The sequence below is a fragment of the Falco cherrug genome, chromosome 1 (genome assembly GCF_023634085.1).
Source record: "Falco cherrug isolate bFalChe1 chromosome 1, bFalChe1.pri, whole genome shotgun sequence".
Classification (NCBI taxonomy): Eukaryota; Metazoa; Chordata; class Aves; order Falconiformes; family Falconidae; genus Falco; species Falco cherrug.
This window is the reverse complement of record NC_073697.1, coordinates 83,692,859-83,709,703: the sequence shown is the minus strand read 5'-3', so window position 1 is coordinate 83,709,703 and position 16,845 is coordinate 83,692,859. Positions and strand designations below refer to the sequence as shown.

At 37.9% G+C, this 16,845-nt stretch overlaps 1 protein-coding gene across 1 annotated transcript; it reads right to left on the bottom strand.

The window, feature by feature from the left end:
• Window positions 1-5,459: 5,459 nt before the first annotated feature.
• Window positions 5,460-16,822, bottom strand: LOC102047314 (uncharacterized). The gene is made up of 8 exons (XM_014285744.3): window positions 15,732-16,822; window positions 14,448-14,534; window positions 14,010-14,243; window positions 12,226-12,248; window positions 11,214-11,359; window positions 10,529-10,629; window positions 10,332-10,433; window positions 5,460-9,230 (listed from the first exon to the last, which is right to left on the bottom strand). The coding sequence occupies exons 1-8, from the start codon at window positions 16,818-16,820 to the stop codon at window positions 7,455-7,457; spliced, it is 3,558 nt and encodes a 1,185-aa protein (XP_014141219.2). The 5' UTR covers window positions 16,821-16,822; the 3' UTR covers window positions 5,460-7,454.
• Window positions 16,823-16,845: the final 23 nt, after the last annotated feature.

The window sequence follows — 16,845 nt, the reverse complement described above, 5'->3', positions numbered from 1 at the left end:
GTCTCTTTCTGATCATCTGAATTGCCTTCAGAAGACACCTTCCTATTTTCATGGACTGTGTGAGAAGCCTAGGCATTTTTCTCAAACAGTTATAATTTCTTTCCAGATATCCAGCTTGTTAAGTTTTCCAGTGTTTTTAATGTGTGCCTGAAGTAGTTTGAATTTGACTCTATTGCCTAGCTCTCAGATAGTTCCAAGTACTGTTGGATGTCAGTGAGTCTTAGTAGCCAGCCTCTTTCAAAACGTGATTTTGGCCTTTAGGTCAATGAGGAATTTGTAGGAAATATATCCGTTACCCAGGTATCTTTTCTTGGAAATAGATTGGACTAGCATTCTATTAGAGTATTTTTTTAAATAAATTAAATTTGTTTGCAGCAAAATCTTAAGATCCAAAGGAATGAAGATAAATACAGAAGTTACAGACTTTTTGACATTTATATGGAAGGACTTTGGAAGATGGCACTTCAAAACTTATTGTATATCAAGAGGATGTGTCAGTGAATGCTAATGCTGTGGCCAAAAATGCACAAAAAAAGCATGTGAGTATATTCCAAGTTATTTTTTCCACTACCCAGGAAAGGATTACTACTCTATGAATGGGCCCTGCAGCTGAAGTTTTAATGTTCTGAATGAACCAGTAGTTCTCAGTTGAAGAAATTTAAATTGCCTTTTTACTTCAAATTTAATTAGCTAATTGGAAAAAGTTGGTTTTTTATTCCTAGTTAGGAATGCTGATGAGTGGTAATATTTCAACAGGCACAAGTAAATAAAAAAGCAATAATAACATGAAGTCTGTAAAGGCTGATAGGTTTTGGCTCACAGCCAGTATTATAATGTGGAGTGAAGGAAACTGGAGTTCATGAATTTAATTTAAGAAACTATTGAAAAATACTGGAAAAAACATTATTCAATTATTTATTTCCCTGCACTATTTGGAAACATCTGTGAAAGACCCTGTACGTATTGCAGTTAAGCATAACTATGTGAACACTGTCAAACATCACAGGGTATGTATCATGTACTTGCATACTCATGAACAATAATGAGCAATAGTAATTTGAGTAATATGTAATAATAGCCATCACCATGGGTTGCAGATTATGGCCCGCTGAATTACCTGTAAAAGTCTGTATATAAAGTAACTCTGTTAACTTCAAGTAAGGTTGAACTTTGCATTTTATTTAACTTATTGAAAAGCATCTCAATATGATCAGAATTACTATTACCCATGTATAAAATAAAAACTTGAAATTTAACTGTCAAGCATCTGCTATTTTATTTTTCCAATTTGTGCTTCTTTGTACTACTCGTGAAGCTTCATACTGACTTAAAACAAAGCTTAGGGAGGCTCTTTTGTGCAAAATATATAGGGATTCAGAAGTTATATCTTCTTCAAAATTAAGTATTATTTTAAATAATTCCCAAAACACAATGCATCACATAGATTAATTAGAACTATAACTAACCTGCTGTGATTGAGTTTATGGATTAGGGGTTTTTTAAGTGATGCCTGCAAATAATGATCTTTAGTTGTAAATATCTTCATTTTATTGGATAGAAAAGTAAAGCGGAAACAATTGCAAAGGAAAACACCAGGCGACTGAAAACTAAAGAAGAAAAGAAAGAACAGGAGCAATGGAAAGCCTTGTGTATACCAACTGAAAAGAAATCAAAGCAAATCTAAGTGTTGAAATAAATAAATTGGAAAAGTTTCTTAAGACCCTCAAAAGTAAATCTGTGAAGTTCAGCATAGAAATGACAGTACTGTGTGCCTGTTCAGAAGTGCGGAATGAACACTGCAGAATGCAAGATATGATAGCTAAATTCATGTTCAGTATTCAGCTTCCACTCCCTTTAACCAAGAGAACGAGTGACTTTCGAAAGTCTCAGCTGGAATAAAGACATGTAAATACAGGCCTGTTTCAAGAGCATGAAAGCTGTTTTTAACAGGCTCGGTTCCCCTTTTGCAATTTCGAGATCCTTTGAGTCAGCTGTAAATTAGCCAATGAAATTAGATTGTAGCTGTTTTCTTGTTGTGCTTTGTAAACATTACATACATAATTTTATTGTATATACCTTTGTTATGTATCATGACACTAAAATGTATCTATATTGCAGTGGATCATTTAATTTCCTGAGGTGGTTAGCTCACGGTCTGAATGATGACAATTTGCACAGAAATCTGTGCTACAGTGGTTAGTGACCTTGTTTCACCAGAACTGACTTGTTCAGTCCATACCTTCTGTCAGGAAAGTCCAAACACATAGTGCTCTAAATTTGTTGAGGAGAGTTGTAAACATGTAAACATTGGAGTGAAATATGTTGCTAATAAGACTGAGTAACAAATACGTTGGTTAGGAAGGTGAAATGGGGGAGATCAGTTATTGTGTAGATGTCAGAAGTATGACTTCCTTTTATAACCGAGCATGCAGAAGCAGATAGAATTATTGGGGTGCTTGGTCTTCAGTGGCAGTCCTTGTAGAGGTCACGGGAATGTGGGTTGTCTTCATCTAGTTGTCTTTAAATAAAATTAATTTTAAATTGTCATACAAGTCATTGGTCTGTTTTAAAAATACCTAATATCAGAAGCCTCCCAATGGGGAGACTTTTCCTTTTTTTTTTTTTTAAATGGTAACAAATCTAAAGAATTAAGCAAAGCTGTTCAAGTTATGAGGAGAGTTCGTATCTTTCTTGAAAAATATCAAGATCTCTTGGAGAAACCACATCTACAGAAGCTGACCAGATATCCAAGACTTCTTGGATTTGAGAATTTGTCATGCTCTCTATCTGGCCAGGTAACTTTATAGACTGTAATGATTCTACTGTAACTGGATCTGTAGCTGAGTATCAACAGTGTTTTCTTAAGCACTGAATAGTGTGTAAAAGATCTATATTGAGCTTATTGTATTATGTATTGTGCCATAAGATTTGGAACTGTCTACTCTTCCTTTCAGATACTGATCTCTAGTTCCATGGTTAAATTTCTCTGCTTGATGTGAGGGCTAGTTGGCACAATATGCCACTTCCCCTTTAGTAAATAGAACTTTACATGGCTGAAAAGATACCCTTTGAAACATGCAGCAAGATAAATTTGCTTTAGCTATGTCTGCCTGTGGCCTTAGCCGTCTCTTAGAGGTACCTGCTGTTCAAATCATATCAGCTGAACTCTGCATGTTAAAAAGAACTGTGAAAAGCTAAGTGATGAGCAGCTGTGTTCTAACAGGCCCAAATCTACTACTTTAGAAAAGGAAATCTTTGAGACTGCAGGGGTGGATGAAAACTATTCTGTTTGTTGTTAACAATATTACTGATCACCTCTGAAAGAAACAGATACTGAATTAGTTAATATACTAGTTTATTTAGTTTATGCTAAACAAAACAAAACATCACTGAGTAAACTGTGTGATGATCCAAGTGATAATATCCTACTGGCATTTCAACAACTGGGCCAAATCTATAAAGAGAAACTGAGTTGTTAACTGAAGAAAAAAGGGGAAAAAACCAACCAGCCACACATAAGGCTCTTGCCGCTCAGATCAGATGTCTCTTAAGCTAGGAAGTGATAAGGTCCAAGTTATCAAATATGTTTCATAATAAAGCTTTAGCAATATCCAATATCAGTAATATAAAGTTTACTTTAGAAAATGAACCTTTACACATTGACATTTTAACAGCTGCAATATCAATTAAACAATTGTTTCTAAAAAATTAAAAAAAATAGGTAACTGCACGTCTTTCAATTGCACGTTCTTTTTTCCAGGCAGCAATATATATGTTAAAATAGCTCTCGAAATATACTGAACAAATGTCACAGTTCTAACAGTTGGCAAGATTAGCCTCTCAGCCCATTTGTAAAGGATGTTCAGCAGTTACAATCAAATAAATTGTTCTAATTATTTTCCAAGGCTCTTATTAAGTTAAAAGTAGTACCTTCATGAAGCATTATAAAACCTTTGAAATCAGTCTGCAGTTTTAGTCTACAAAATTTCAATATAAAGAGGGTTTTATATCAGTACAATCAAGTGTGATTGAAGTGTTCCAACCACATGTAGAATTGCTTCATTTTTCTCCTCTTGTATTAAGAGTCAGGAAGATCCAGGACACCTCTAACATACTTGTCAAAAAGTCCCTTGCAATACAAATTATTGAGCTTAGTAAAATAAGTTTCTTAGCTATTTTCTTGTTTTCTTGCTGGGCAAAGCAAGGTTTACAACAATATTTTCAAACTATTCCTGAAAATTCTTCTGGATAACAGTACATTTTAGTCTACTTGTAGTCTGTAAAAATATATACATACTAACATTTTAGCTAATCCAGGAAATCTGGGCTTTGACAACAGCCCTCATTGCCACAAAGATGACTAAGATAATGATGTAAGTTATCCTCTTCTCTATTGATAGTAAAACGTGCATTAAGGACAATTCAGAATCCCATTTCTTGGAATTAGCTCTGGTGTTCAAAGTCAGTCTTTGGCTTGAAATCTCTTTTATGCAGCATTAAACCACATGCAAAATGTTGCTAGTTGGTACTGGCAAACCTCTGTGCAGTCAGGTAGTGCTGCTGACCTACCATCAACTTATTTAAAACTTTTTTCCTTCCAGTTTTTTAATGTATGAAACAAATTGATGACAGCAATGGAACACAGTAGTAGAAAAGATTGTTTTAACTCTGCTTGGAAAATGAAATTTACTCAAATTATTTTTTACTGTCTGGCGAGTCATGCCATATGTAGATAAATCCTGCACAACTGTTCCTCAACTAGGGTAGAAATGACCTTATTTAGATCTTTCTCTGTTCATATTTCCTGAATAAATGGAGTAGTCTTTTTAGGTAAGACACAATTAATTGACCAAGGAATAAAGTCAGAAATTGGTCCTATTGTGTTCTGTTATTTGACCAGTAGGGGATGAAATTCTGGGTGAAAAACAAACTTTTTAGGTCTATCACAGGGTACTATTTTTATATATTGAAGACTGGAATAAAGTCAGAAATTGGTCCTATTGTGTTCTGTTATTTGACCAGTAGGGGATGAAATTCTGGGTGAAAAACAAACTTTTTAGGTCTATCACAGGGTACTATTTTTATATATTGAAGACTGCACTGTCTCTTAAAGCGTTAGTAACAGCAGTCAACATTTCACTTCTAATAACGTAATAATGAAAAAAGCACCTCACTCCTGTAATGGCTTTTGGTAAAGAGTCAATGGTGAAGGATGACCAAATGATTGAGTCAGAATGACCAAGGAATCAACTTGTGAAAATATCAGAAAACCAGTAACTACTGATTTAGTATCTGGATGGACTGTAATTTTACTGTGACCTATTGTAAATAAAACATCCTGCTTACCATTTATCTCCCCTGTAAAACCTTAATGTTGAGCTATAAGGCACTTGGACAAGAACTCAGCATGCTTGAGAAGCAGTCCTAGGACTGTATTGAATCAACACACCAACAATATCTGCTTTCAAAAACAGTTTATCATAGTCTATTTGCTTTATTCTCTAATGGTCTTTTCACTAAAAGATGAGGTATATGCTTTAAAGTTTTAATTTTATCAAACTCTCATGAAACGCATTAATAGAAATGAACAGAAGATATGTTGAAAATAAGCAATTTTAAGAAACTCAACAGGGCTTCTGAATAACCCTAACTCATTAGGTTATTTTTTTTTGGTCACAAAACACAAATGTTTTCTACAGCCTTCTGGCAGGAAGTTTTATAGGTGCCTTATCTGTCTCTCTAAAATTGTTCCATTTATCTCGTTTTCATTATAGTGCGATCAGCCTCCATCCGTGACACACTTGCTGTTATCACACTCAGCGTTTTGTCTTCCAGTAATTTAAATTAATACCTTTTTAAAACTTCTCTCCTACAGATGCAGAACATGACAAGAATGTCTAGAGATAAAAGCAGAACAATTCTTAGGAGAAAAATGAAATACAGTAAGACGTAAAGATATGAACGTAAATAACTATAAAAGTAACAATGAAGAGAATTTTCACCACCTTCCATACTGTAATGCAGACACAAAGGGAAGATCAGTAAATTTTGTAAATTCTAGAACTATTTTTCAGCATATTTAAGAGAAGAATGCACTGCCACAGAAAAACTGAGGCCAAGAGTTTAACACAAGTCAAATTGAAAATTAGGTCAACGTTTCCTAAACCAAGAATGGTATTTCTAAGTATTTTGTCACAGTAAATATATTGGCAAGTCTTGCAGGGATTTAAATTTAAGTAATATTTCTGTTATGAAGTTGCAAAGATAGTTTGGAGTTGTTGGGTTTTGGTTTTGTGTTTTTTTTAAAGATAACTTCTAGTAGCCTGTGAATTCTGAAGAGATATTAAACATTCTGCATTCTGATCTAATACTTGCCAGTTGACATATCCACCTAATGCAGGATGATTTTATTTAAAATCTGGCACCAGCTCTTGCTGGAGAGTGAATGCTAAATGAAATGGAGCTTTATTCTGAAATGGTACTACTATCTGCATAATCTAACAGCTAAAGCAAATTATCTCTTGGATGCAAAAAAAATGGTTAATAAATTAGAAAATGTAGTACTTTTATCCTTTGTGTCATATTTCACAGACTGAAAATTCCATGAGTTCTGGATCATTAACACTTAGAAATGCCATTTTCCTTTTTTCCTGTTGTTACACAAAAAAGGAGATCTTTGAATTTTAAAGCCATATTCTCCTAATGCTTTCATCAAACCCCCAAGTTAGTATCTGTCCACTGATTCCCAAACTGATGCCAAAAGGAACCGAAAATTAGTTGTGACTGTTACCTTTCATAAAAGCATTTCATAAACATAGCTGACACTCTTCTGTAACATATAACAAGAACACTGATATGGTGTTTCAATTTCAAAAGCATAAACCAGATTATCGAAATTATACTAGAAGCTGCACTTCCAATATACATTAAATACCTCCTAGAAAAAGAAGATATCCAAAGGGAGATCCACAAAACAGTCTTCAGTAATGCCCTTCAACATCCTTTATTTTCATGGCTCTCCCTGCTCCCTGCCTATAAGGTGAATGCTGTTGTCTGTACTCTTACTCATTTAACCCTAGTGCAAGTGCTGCTGTACTGAAAGACTGACCTGGCTTTCTGGGACACCGCGGTTCCCCACCACCCACATGTGCCCCAGTGGCACTTTTCGGGAGGCTTGCATTCTTAAAGATACAGCATATGTGGTCATACTTGTGTCTTTAACAAAACACGACATTTTTGGTTGTTTCTTCAGTTTGGATTCATACTATAAAAATCACTTTAGTATACTGTACTTGCTGATACGCAGTCTTGTTTCTAACACAGAGATACCTGAATTGGCAAGAATCAGGAGGAACAACAGCTGTAAAATCACAGGTATCCCCAGTTTTTAATGTGCTAAGTAGCAGTTATTTAATTCCAGCTTAAGTATGGTTATCTTCCTTTTCACTCCCTCTTCATGTCTCTGATTTTCTTCGAGTAGATATCTTGTCTTCGGCAACAGAAAAATATTCTGATGCACTGCTGGTATCTGTAGAGCCAGATGTTTGACTTAGCTCTTCAGTATCAGAATCACTGTCACTTGGCATTCCTCCTGCCTCATTTACTGTAAGCACAGAACCTCCTAAAGATGGATCGTTGCATGCACTGGGAACAGACCAAGCTGCATTCGGGAACTGTACAGACTCGGGTTCATCTTCCTTCCTAGAAGAGGAACAGCTGTTTTCAGCAACAGTTTTACTTTCTTCATCTTTTACTTTTGTTTCTTGTTTTGTTGCTGTAGTAAGTAGTTGAGCAGACGATTCATTCTTGTTTTGAACAGGAAGGACAACTGAACATAAAGGCTGACTACAAGAATTACTATCAGCAAGCATTTCTGTACTCTTAGTTTTCTTAGATGAGTTCATAGGAAGACCAAAAACTTCACATTTTGGGCTAGAAGCAGGCTGTGCACACTCTGAAGATACAGGCTTCCCTAGATTTACAGGTGTTTTGTCAGGAGATTTCATCGTCTCTTTTTCCATTTTTTCAGTACCATTTCCAGACAAAAACACTGAAGAAGTCAGCGAATCAGAAGTATTTCTGACAATACTTCCAAATGAAAATACTTGTGAAGGCAACGGAAAACAGTTATTTTTGAAGGAAAATACACAGTTACTGGGGAGAAGGGGGGACTCTGAGACATCATTCACCCCAGCTGCTGTGGTGGTTTCTGAAGTACTGCAAGCCACAGATGTGATGGATTCTGAGGCATTAACTTTTTGTTTCCATGAGAAACACAGTGTCTGTGTACCACATTCTGCAGTTTCTTTTGCAGCAAGTGTTTTTGCTTTCATGTGAGAGGATGTATTTTTGTCAGATGGCTTCTCAGATTGGCTAAAAAATGAGGATAATGGTAAAACCTTAAAGGAATTGCTGACTCCTGATCCTGCAAAACAATCTCTTTCTGAATTGCTAAGGGGAAATGAAAAATCTGGCTTTTCACTTTCTGCTGCATCAATATTAGGACTGGTTGACACATCTGAAACTGTGATTTTGGTTACAGGACCATGTTTTCTAAATTTGCTTTCATCCTGGTTATCGGTTTTATCCACATGATCACATTTACCTAGATAAAACTGAGGGAAAACAGATTTCCTGTCTTTCTTTTTAACGGAAAATGTACCTGCATCTTTAGTAAGTCTGGGTAATAAGCTGTTACGTGCACTGAAAGCAAATGCTGAAGCAGAAAGTCTCTCTGCAGAAGCATCTAGAAATTCTGAATTTGAAACAGTTACAGCTACCGATTCTGCTGGTTTCAAGCCAGATGAATTGCTAGAATTTGTGTCCATTTCATTGGAAACAACTGCCGAAGTCTGCATTGGCAATTTTTCTTTAACTGCTAAGTCTTTAGAGTTTTCTGGTAAGGCTGGAGTGGTTACTTCCTTTGAGCTTCTCTCATGAAATGATTTTAGGTCACCATTTGTTTCAGAAAAGTTCATATTTGTGCACGGGATGCTGTGATTACTGGTTTCAGAAAAGCTTCTCTCAAAGCCTTCTGCTCTTTGCAGGGTTCCCATTTTTACTTTATCCGTGTCACTTGCTTTGATTGGTGAAGGTACAGGAGTTCCTGAGGACCTGTCCTTTGGAAAGTATAAATTTGTAACTGCTGAGGCTTTATTTGCAGGTAAAGTTTGTGTCTTCAACTCATTGGTGAGCTTCTGACGTTCCATATAGTATTTGTAACGTAACTCCTACAATTACAGCAAAGAATCCCATTCAGTAAAATGGCATTTGTGGATTCAGTGGTTATAAAATTCACATACAATCCTAAGATTGAACAAAACTTTTCATATATTGTATAGCGTTTATAATGTATTTTTCCATTGGTGCTAGAAGGCAACAGAACACAAGTCATTACGGAAAAAAGTTCTGTAAAAACAATCAACCAAGATACACAGGGAACACTGACAACAAAGTAGGTTTTGAAATAGGAGGCTACAGAAAACTGAATTTAAAGTCACTGCCAAAACCAGAAATGGCTAAAAATACTAGCTTAGACATTGAGTGACAAATTCTCAAATTGTCACGAAAAATAACTATCTGAAACCAATTTAGTTTTTTTTTTTTACTAGATACAATAACTATATAAACTGTTCTCAATAGGAATAGAAAACAGATGTTCTTCAAAATAATATAGCAAAAGAACAATTAATTCTATATTTAAAGGTCCTAAGCAACTTTTTAATTTAATCATCTGCCATTGGTATTCTCGGAACATACGTTATTTGATTCACTGCCAGCCATGTTTCACTAACTGTAACTAAAATAATTCTGTACAGAACAATACTCACTCAGCCACCCACATGGAACCGCTAGTAAGTGGAAAAAAAAAATCTAGTTGTATAATTTGATCATTGGAAATGAAGCAAAAGAGACTGGATTCAGTTTCACGTCAAATTATCAGGAATTTAGGTAGTCTCAGAAGAGTGAATTCTATTATCTTCAGAAAACAGAGCACAGGCAGATTACTTTCTCTTCAAATAGGCAACAGAGAAGCTTATTTGGATTAGAAAGCTACAGATCTAACTCCAAAAGCCACACTAAACTACAGAAATAAGTATTTAATGTCAGTAGTAAGATTAAGTTCCAGCTTTCTGAAGAAAAATAATAATAATAATAAAAAAGATGAGTAAAATTCTGACAGCTTTAATAACCTAGTCAGATTTATATTCTAGAATTGAAAGAGTAACTTTCTACCAAGAAAACTGAAAATGATTACAAAAGCTTATTTAGAAAGTTGTGTCATAACAAACAGTAACTTAGCCATACTTACAACAGATGTTCAATCATACCTCATGACTCATGTTTTGAAATGCTGGCATTTCTGACATTGACATTACATGAGTACAGATTCTGCTACCGTCTGCTAGTGCTTCCTCCTGTCCTGCTACAGGCTGAAAAATGTTTTACAGCAGACATTACATTTCATTTCAATATTACAAAATAAACAAAATAGTACAGTATTGTAGCTCCATAGTCAATAACTTACAAGAAATGTGTTGGGTGTGTTCCTCTGGTCCTGCCATTGCTGTACGTTACTTTTAAACAGAGTGTTTTTTGTTGAGTTCTCATTTCCTCCAGAAGGTAGATCTATTAGAAAGCAGCACAAGAATACTGATGGTGAGCATATTACTTATGGAAAAAATACCGAAAGGTTCCTATGCATCTAAACATACATTCCAATTAAGAACAAAATTATACTGCCTTAAGTGGCCCTAGTACTTGCTGAAACTTCTGTAATATAAAGCAAGAGGCCCATATAAGAAGTTTTCAAAATGCCTGGAGATGCCTGCCTGGATACAAAGACCAACATTTTCTCCTATGAGGTAAAAGCATTTAATCAGAGCTTAGTTAACATTTAGCATGGTGACAAGAAGTGCCCATCTAGTTCAGTGACACACTTCCAACAGTGGTGGTACTTGTTGTGTAGGAAGATTATAAGGATACTTCCCCCAGGTTCCAAAAATACAGCCTAAGGACTTTCTACAGAAAGTATAGTTATAAAATGCATTTAAAAGCCCTTGATGAATTTACCATCCATACATTTTCTCAGATGCTTTCTGAACACTTGCATGTTTTTACCATACAGATTGTTTATTAGCAATTAGTTCCCCAGGTTACAGGTTCCTACTGATTTCCTGAATCTTGTCCTATATTGAGTCCTTCTTCCTTACCTTTAACAATGTCTACATTAACAGGCATCAACTTCAAAGCCAAGATTTCATTAACCACAGCTTTGATATCCATCTTCTTTTGAGTATACTCTGGTGGTTTTTCATAGCTGGATGCTATATTCATCAGGTCAAGCTGAGTTTTCATTCTGGAAAAGGAAATAAAAAATAATGCAAACAAACTTTTCTTAAGGCTTACATGCCAACAACTAAATTTCACTGGCCTAATACAGAAAAAATACTTTAAAAAGAAATCACTAAGACTGAGAAGAAATCCAAAAAAGTAATAACATGTGAAGTTTTCTAATTTTTTTTCTTAAAACTACTTGAAAATTCATTTGAAATAGGTTTCATACGCAATGAAAACTGCAAGAAGTAGTGCCTGCAGTTCAGCAAAAAACATTACACACAGCCCCCCTTCCTGGTGTACTGTACCTGAATCTAAATTACACTTTTTCTTCAGAGGGCATTGCTGATGTCAGTCTGAACCACAACATATTTTAAAGAACTTAATTTCCAAAATTCTTTCTTAAACACTGCTTGAAAAGTGATAAGAAATGTAATTAAGAATCATTAGAAAGAAATATACAGGATACGTGCACTGCAAACACAAAAATGAAGACACTGCAGAATCTCCATACATGCCTTTAGACTTCAAGATTTCTGTAAATGCTCTAGGCATGCTTCCAGGTTCCCAAGTTTAAATAAGACATCTAAAAATATCCAGTCACCGTGTATTAGTGAATTCATATATTCAGTTTTTGTCAGGGGGCCAATTCAAAAGTTATTATCTCTAATCTCAGACAGTACATCACTAAAATTCTGGACACGTTACCTAACATTTTGAATATGGAGCATCCAAAAATCTGAAAGCATTATAATGTCTTAATTACTAAATACTATTTTCATGTTAGATTGCTGTATCTGACCATATCTAAAGTAACCATTTTCTTAGCTTTTAATCTTAAAATTACACTAGAGAACTAACAAAGCATAAAAAAATATATATATATACCTTGTGTTCAAGCCACAGGCCACCTATAAATAAAACAAGAATTTGTAAGATATGAATGAGTTTTCCTCCAACTCTCAAAAGGAGGAGATAATTGCTTTATCAAAATACTTCAGACTGAACAAAACTTCATTTCACGTAACTATAGGAAATAAACCTGTTAACATTGAAAAAAAGAAAAAAGCATCCAAATGTAAAAAAAAAAAGTATGCCTGCAGCAATGATTTATATTATAATACTTTGTGTTAAAGACCCTCTTCAGAGCCAATTGAAGACATTCAAATAATAGTTCATGACCCATATGGTTATCTAATCCATTTCAGATGTTCAGTTATTTGTAAACATTCAAACGAAAGACTATTTTCTATTTCTTGGTGAGGGAAGCCTCTGCTACTGCTCTCAAGATGCTGTTACACTAAGATTTAAAAAGGCTGCCTTTTATTTTTAAAGCAGCCAGGTAATAGCAGTATGAAGTACACTGCAAAGCATGGGCAAGGAAAAGTAAAAAACTGACTGGATTATAGACTAACTGCTTCCCTATAAAAATCTAGTGATCTCACTATACTGACTCTTAAAACGGTAACAAAAGCCCACCTCACTGAAATGAGTTGTGTACTGTTACAGTGGGCAGGTGGGAAGGTGTTAAGTTCAAAGCATACTAATCACTGGATTCAGAATATTTCTTCCAAAAGTGGGAGTCACTTTAACTTTGTGTAAAATTGAAATTTTCTTTAACTAGTTGGTGCCAGAAACTTACTCAAACTAAGTCCTTTCTTAGCTTCTCATTTATATGAAGGCAGCAAAAAGACCCATTACAAAAAACAGCAGCATGCCGCTGTTTCTTAGGAAAACATAAACCTTGAAGTTGAAGAAAACACAAAATTCAGCAGTTAGTTAAGTACTTTGCCCCGTATCTACCATCTGCCTAAATTCTATACAACTGTAGCCACAGTGTTTGACATAAGATTAAAAGGTCTACACTAGCTTAGGTGACAGTGAAGATTAAGCTTGTATCTTGGATTCCTCTAGCATTTATCTCTAAATCAGAAACAGCATTTTTCTCTGCAGTTCCCTTGAACACTATGAGGAAGACTTTCAGGGTCTTGTATACATAAGCACACATGCTACATAGTACAGTGTATGTCAGAAGTACCTAAGTTAGCTTGGAATAGGCTGATTTATCTCCATTGCACATCTCAGTGGAAAGTTTACAGCAGATTTTAGTATCAGTATAATCACCTTAGCTCTGGTATCCCAACACAGTACTCCACTGTGCAGCACAGACAAGTTACCAGTTCTGGCTCCAGTCTTTCCAGAGAAAGCATTTTTAACATCTTACAAGTTTAAGAATGCAATAGAAATGCTTCATACAGAACGCATTTGAAAATAAACATGAAAAAGCAAATAAACATGAGAATTTTGAAAGCAGTACTAGTAAATAACTCACTAACTAGCACCAAGGCAGCTTACTTTCACAGGTGGTAGCATGTTATAGCAAGTTTTACAGCAACAGCTACACAGTCTAATATGAATGTCATTAGTATTCAGTGAAGAAACTGTCTACTAAATTCACTCAAAAACACTCATAAGCTGCAAAGATAGCTTTTCAAACCTTTCTAAAATGAAAAACTTAAAAAAGCACAAAGTGATCAACAATTTTAGTCTGCTTTTTTCATTAATTGAATTTGTTTTTCCTGATTCAGTCATAATCCTGATCTACTGTATAGCAGGCTCTATTTGAAGTTTGTTATACAACTGGGATCAAATAATACCAAAAAGGCCATTACCTCCAGGAAGCGCTGAGGATCACACTCATGGACAAGCTTTTCACAATCCTTCAAAAAATTCTCAATGGTCTTCTTGTGAGTTTCCTTCATTTTCTTCCAAATCTGAAATTCTTTCTCTTTTTTAATTCTTTGATTTTCAACTTCTTCTAGCAATTGCCATTTCTTCAATTCCAGAGTCTTGAAAACTTCTCCAAATTCCAGTGCAATTATTTCTGCATCATTGTTCTGCACCATCTAGAAATACAAGAACATAAAACCAGATGAAAATGCAGTAGCAGTGTCTACATGGGGTCACTTCCTTTAAACTCAGAACACGTCCATGCCACAAGAAGCACAAGTATGCTTCATGTTGTGATTAACCTATCATGATAACAGAAACAAAGACACACACACACATGTGTATATATATATTAATAATATCCAGCATCTGTAACTCACATTTGTATCATTTGGTTGACTTGAGATTTCATTCATCAGCTTCTCATTTATTATTCTCATTTTTTTCAGACTGCTGAAGAAGGTTAACTGCAAGACAATTGAAACATATTATTACGACTTTATTCACTCCATAAATGTCAGTTGTTATCAAGAATCAAATCATGAGATGTTCTGTACAATGTATTAAACAAGGGTTTTGACTCAAAACATCACTTTAATATTTAAGGCTCTCCTGGATCAGTAGACAAACTTCCTTCTGCTAGTTCTGTCAAAGCAATGTTTCTAGGCTCACCTACAATACATATTGCTAGCATGGCTACAGGATTACTTTATAGTTAAAACATTGTTTCCCTCAGCCGTTTTTTTTTAACCTCACCCCTCCCCTCACACACACATCTATCACAACTTATGTTTTAATTCTGCTGTTCCAATTTGACAAGCAACTGTGTAATACTAATTTTTTTTTTTTCACCTCACACTGATAAAATAGAAAACTTGCCTGCAACAGAGTTATTTCTGTTTGGTTTTAAACTAAGATTATCAAGGCTTTTTCCTTCTTTACCTCATTACATTATCACTAAGTTTTACCTACAAGGTCTAGTGTAAAGACTTTTCCCCTGGTTTCCCCAAGTGGCACACAACTGGTGATGGGAAAGGCAGAAGGGAAGTCAGTGCAAAAACAACTTTTGGCTTAAGGAAGTCAGTGCTGCACTTACATTTTTATACCTATGCTCTTCATTGCTGCCCCACAGTTGTTTCAATTACCACACTGTATGTGTACGTATGACATACCACCCTGAACACAATTTGCACAGGACATGAAAAGCTAGTGATAATTAGTATTTTAGCAAAAATCACAGCTACCACTGCAATCAGCCAACAACCATTAGGCCAGGCAGTTGCTTTCCTCATGCAAGCCAGAATGTATTTGGGTTTTACATTTATTAAATTACTTACCTAATCCATCTATTTCTAAATATGTCATTATCTATGACCCAAGTTACCTAAGACAGTTCAGAGGGTCTATAAACAACCTATCTGTGGGTGGGCTGGTTTGGTTTGTGGTTTTTTTTTTTTTTCTCATTTTTGATAATAGGACTAGCATTTTCCTGAACTTGGAAAAAATGGATCCAGGCACGGAATAAACTCTCAGCAGCAGTATGTTTTTTTCAGCAAAGACTGCAGCCCACCACAGAGGGCTTTTCCCTGCGGTTCTGAGTAAGAGCAACGCGGGCCCGGTGGGATGGCCCGTGGACCCCGCGCGGAGGGGACGCGCGCGCTTACTTTTTCTTCCTGGTAGACCGTGTCTATGAGGTTGACGGAGTGGAAGATGCCTCGGTGCTCCTCAGAGACACACTGCCCACACCCCGCCTGGCGGCACATCCGGCAGTAGAGCTGCACCAGCCGGCTTGGATGCTTCTGGCAAGTTCCTCCGAGCGCCAGCGGAGAGAGCAGGCCGGGCCCCTGGCCCTGCTCTGCCTCCCCTCCCTTGGCGGCCCCGGCCGTGCCAGAGCGGTAGAGCTTGACCACTTCCGCCAGGGTAGTGTTGACGGGCAGCGCGGCGGCGCCGCCCCGGGGTAGCGGGCACAGCTTCCTGCACAGAGGGCAGGACACCCGGGCGCCGGCCCCGCCGCCGCCCGGCCCCGGCCCCCCCCGGGAGAGGCGGGCCTGGCTTTGGCCCCGCTGCTGCTGCTGCAGGCGGGCGGCCTCGGCCGAGGCCAAGCACTCCAGCACGCAGTCCCGGCAGAAGTTGTGCGAGCACTGGGGAAGCGTCACCGGCTCCTCGAAGAGGGACAAGCACACGGCGCACGTCAGGCTGGCCTCCATCTGCGACAAGCAGGCGAGCGGCCGAGGCCGCCGCTCCCGCTGCCCCGGTCCCGGCTCGCCGGCGTCCCGGCTGGGCGTCCCCGGCTCCTCCCGCTGCCCCGGGTCCGGCTCGGTGGCGGCCCGGCTGGGCGCCTCCGACTCCTCCTGCTGCCCCGCTGCCTCCAGCTCGGCGGCAGCGAGCCCTGCTGCCGAGGGGCTACGGGCCACGGCGAGAGAGCCGAATACCCCGCGAGCTCCGAACTCCAACGGCTGCTGCCAACCGCCAACTTCCCAGGAAGTGGAAGCCGGCAGCGGAGGGAGGGGCGAGGAGGGACGCGTTGGCGATTGGGGAAGCCGCGGGATTGACACCGCCTCTTCCCAGTCAGAGCAGGCGGGGGGCGGGAGACGGCGCCATGGGGGCGGGGCGCGGAGCTGCCCCAGTCTGACCGGTGGCCCTGCAGCGCTGCGCCGGCCGCGTGGGGCGGAGCGGAGGATGCTGGGAGCCGCCCCCTGCCCGGCGGGTGAGCGGCCGCGGCCCCTGCCGGGCCCTAGCGCCGGAGCCGCCATTTTGTGGCGGGGTCTGCGCGTGTTG

What these genes read in the sequence shown, in the direction of transcription:
- LOC102047314 (XM_014285744.3), bottom strand. Translation starts at nt 16,820, where the DNA reads ATGGCGGCTCCGGCGCTAGGGCCCGGCAGGGGCCGCGGCCGCTCACCC. An exon ending in GTCAACCAAATGATACAAAT is followed by an intron (nt 14,244 to 14,447) that starts GTGAGTTACAGA and finishes TTGTATTTCTAG; the next exon opens with ATGGTGCAGAACAATGATGC. An exon ending in TAATGTAGACATTGTTAAAG is followed by an intron (nt 10,630 to 11,213) that starts GTAAGGAAGAAG and finishes GCTTTCTAATAG; the next exon opens with ATCTACCTTCTGGAGGAAAT.